The 2,224-nt window shown below is 34.5% G+C and overlaps 1 protein-coding gene across 1 annotated transcript; it reads right to left on the bottom strand.

Annotated features, from left to right (window-relative positions):
• Nucleotides 1–365: 365 nt before the first annotated feature.
• Nucleotides 366–1,875, bottom strand: LOC128132848 (AP-2 complex subunit alpha-1-like). Its single transcript, XM_052769836.1, has 4 exons — nucleotides 1,626–1,875; nucleotides 1,158–1,502; nucleotides 983–1,063; nucleotides 366–854 (listed from the first exon to the last, which is right to left on the bottom strand). The coding sequence occupies exons 1-4, from the start codon at nucleotides 1,785–1,787 to the stop codon at nucleotides 366–368; spliced, it is 1,077 nt and encodes a 358-aa protein (XP_052625796.1). The 5' UTR covers nucleotides 1,788–1,875.
• Nucleotides 1,876–2,224: the final 349 nt, after the last annotated feature.

The following is a 2,224-nucleotide window of genomic DNA, read 5'->3' as shown; positions in this document are numbered from 1 at the left end:
GGGTTATTTTGAATTGCTTGAAATTTGCCATGGTCGAACTTAGTGCGTGCTTGAAACTTACATTACTTTCTTGATTTCAATTGTTTGAACGTTTCTAATCAAGGGTTCTTTGTTACAATCTACTTGAATTTGTTTCTATTTCTTTAAAAAGTTTGAACTTTGTTACCTTCAAGCAATTAATCAGCAAATTCTTTGGTAGTTCCATCTTCCATGAATAGACAATTTTATAGATGTTTGACTTTCTTGAAATGGTTTCTTTTATTAATTGCTTAAAAACTTGTAGGATTGAACTTTTCATTGTGATGTAAATTTACCTAATTTTAACATCTTTAAAATACTATCTTGTTTTTAATTGCTTGACCAATTCATTCAAGGGCTCTTCTTGATTCATTCTTACTTGAATGAAGTCTATAATTGACTTTCTTGAAATGGTTTCTTTTATTAATTGCATAATGTTCCTCCCTCCATTTTGAAGCAAAGTTGTGAAGCTTTCTTGATGCTGGAAAATACGATCTGAAACCCACAGCCCCCTGCATCAATTTGATTGCTTCAGCATCCATGGAATTCAACAAGTTGGTAGTCTTACTTGTTATGATCCACATGTATCCTTCACCCATCATGCCCAACTCTTTTGCCCTGGAAAAAAGATGGGCAGTTAGAGAAGGCTGTGTGTGGACGACAAACACCATGGTTTGCATGGTTTGAAGCTTGTTCTTTGCTGATGAGAGTTCCAGTTTTAAATAAGATGGAGGCAGAACCACTGCTTGAACTGAAGTGAGTGAAGAAGTTGTTTTGTTCCCCAAAAAGATGACTAGGCGACCTTGATGACCTCGCCAGTCTGCTTTGATACCAATCTGGAATAATAATAATTAATCAAAAAAATAAATAAAATCTAATGCAATATATGATATGTGATATATATATATATATATATATATATATATATATATATATATATATATATAACTTGACTTTTTAGTACCTGAACATAAGGATCTTCATATAGAACTCCACTATCTTTAAGACAAAGGGCATGAAATCTTTCTGCAGTGTCTCCTATTGGCTGTGTAAGGTTGTCAACAGAAAGTTAAAATAATATAAAGAAATAAATGATATTTATAGCCAATGAGGATAGGACATGTGGCAGACAGTAGTACCTTTACAATATTATCTTGCTCTTCAACAGGTGCAAGAGCTAATGCATCATCTTCACTTACAGGAGGAGGAGGTGCTTCAATAGCCAGTGGGCTTAAAAGATCTCCAAGAATATCAGGTTGAGGGTGGTCAACTTCATGTGAAATTCCATTTGTTTGAGTCAACTCTTGGTCAACGCTCACAGAGTTATGGTCAAAGCTGGGGATTTTGACCATACCAAGTTGGGGAGGTTCGCGCTCAGATGTCACCACTAAAGCATTAGAAGCCTGCTGTTGTGTGCGTGACTTGATAGCACTTAGCTCTGTAGTATCAACTTCAGTGTCTTCTGCTTTCTTGATCAATGAAGACTTCAAAAAGGTAAATCAAAGTCAACAACAATCACCATATCAGATAAATTATTATTATTATTATTATTATTATTATTATATGCTCAATCAATCAATCAATTAAAACCCTACGCTTAAATATACCTCACGTTCAGGGAACTTTGGCATTTCTGCTAATATATCCATCAGGGCTTCACCTTTCCTACTCAATGCAAAATACTCCACAACTCTTTGTTGTATCTCAGTATCAATGCATGTTTCATATCTGTCAATGTGTGTGAAATTAAATATTATCAAATTTTGCATATACAAAAAAAAAAAACTATAGCTCCTATTTATTATAAACTCACTTGCTGAATATTGCCCAGATCTAGTTTGTAATTCGGGATCTGGTGTTTGAGAGTGCATCAAAATCTTTGCGTATGTTGAGAGAAGAATGGATATTGTTGGAGTCCTGTAGAAACAAAAAAAAAATAGATGATGATCACAAAAGAAAACATAGATGTATAGAAATAGAAATACTCACGATACAGTAGGAAGCTTCTCATGTATAATGACAAAAATGTCCTTTGGGCTACACCCAGGTCGTCTGGCCAAAAGATGGTTGTATTCTCCAAGCAGATAAGCGCTAACCTGCATAATAAAAGACCCATGATGACATCAGCGTACAGTTGTCTATATTTGTGTAGGAAATATAAGATATAATCTACATACCTTCACCATTGTCTCATGTATTGCAGGCT

Source organism: Lactuca sativa, chromosome 3 (genome assembly GCF_002870075.4).
Source record: "Lactuca sativa cultivar Salinas chromosome 3, Lsat_Salinas_v11, whole genome shotgun sequence".
In the NCBI taxonomy this organism is placed as follows: domain Eukaryota; kingdom Viridiplantae; phylum Streptophyta; class Magnoliopsida; order Asterales; family Asteraceae; genus Lactuca; species Lactuca sativa.
Note: the sequence above shows the minus strand (reverse complement) of the source record. Positions and strands in the feature narration are given on the sequence as shown.

Bases quoted from the DNA above. Each gene is read 5' to 3' on its own strand.
- LOC128132848 (XM_052769836.1), bottom strand. From the start codon at position 1,787: ATGCAAAATTTGATAATATTTAATTTCACACACATTGACAGATATGAA. The intron at 1,503-1,625 runs GTATATTTAAGC...ACCTTTTTGAAG, and splicing joins CAAAGTTCCCTGAACGTGAG to TCTTCATTGATCAAGAAAGC. The intron at 855-982 runs GTACTAAAAAGT...TTATTATTCCAG, and splicing joins ATGAAGATCCTTATGTTCAG to ATTGGTATCAAAGCAGACTG.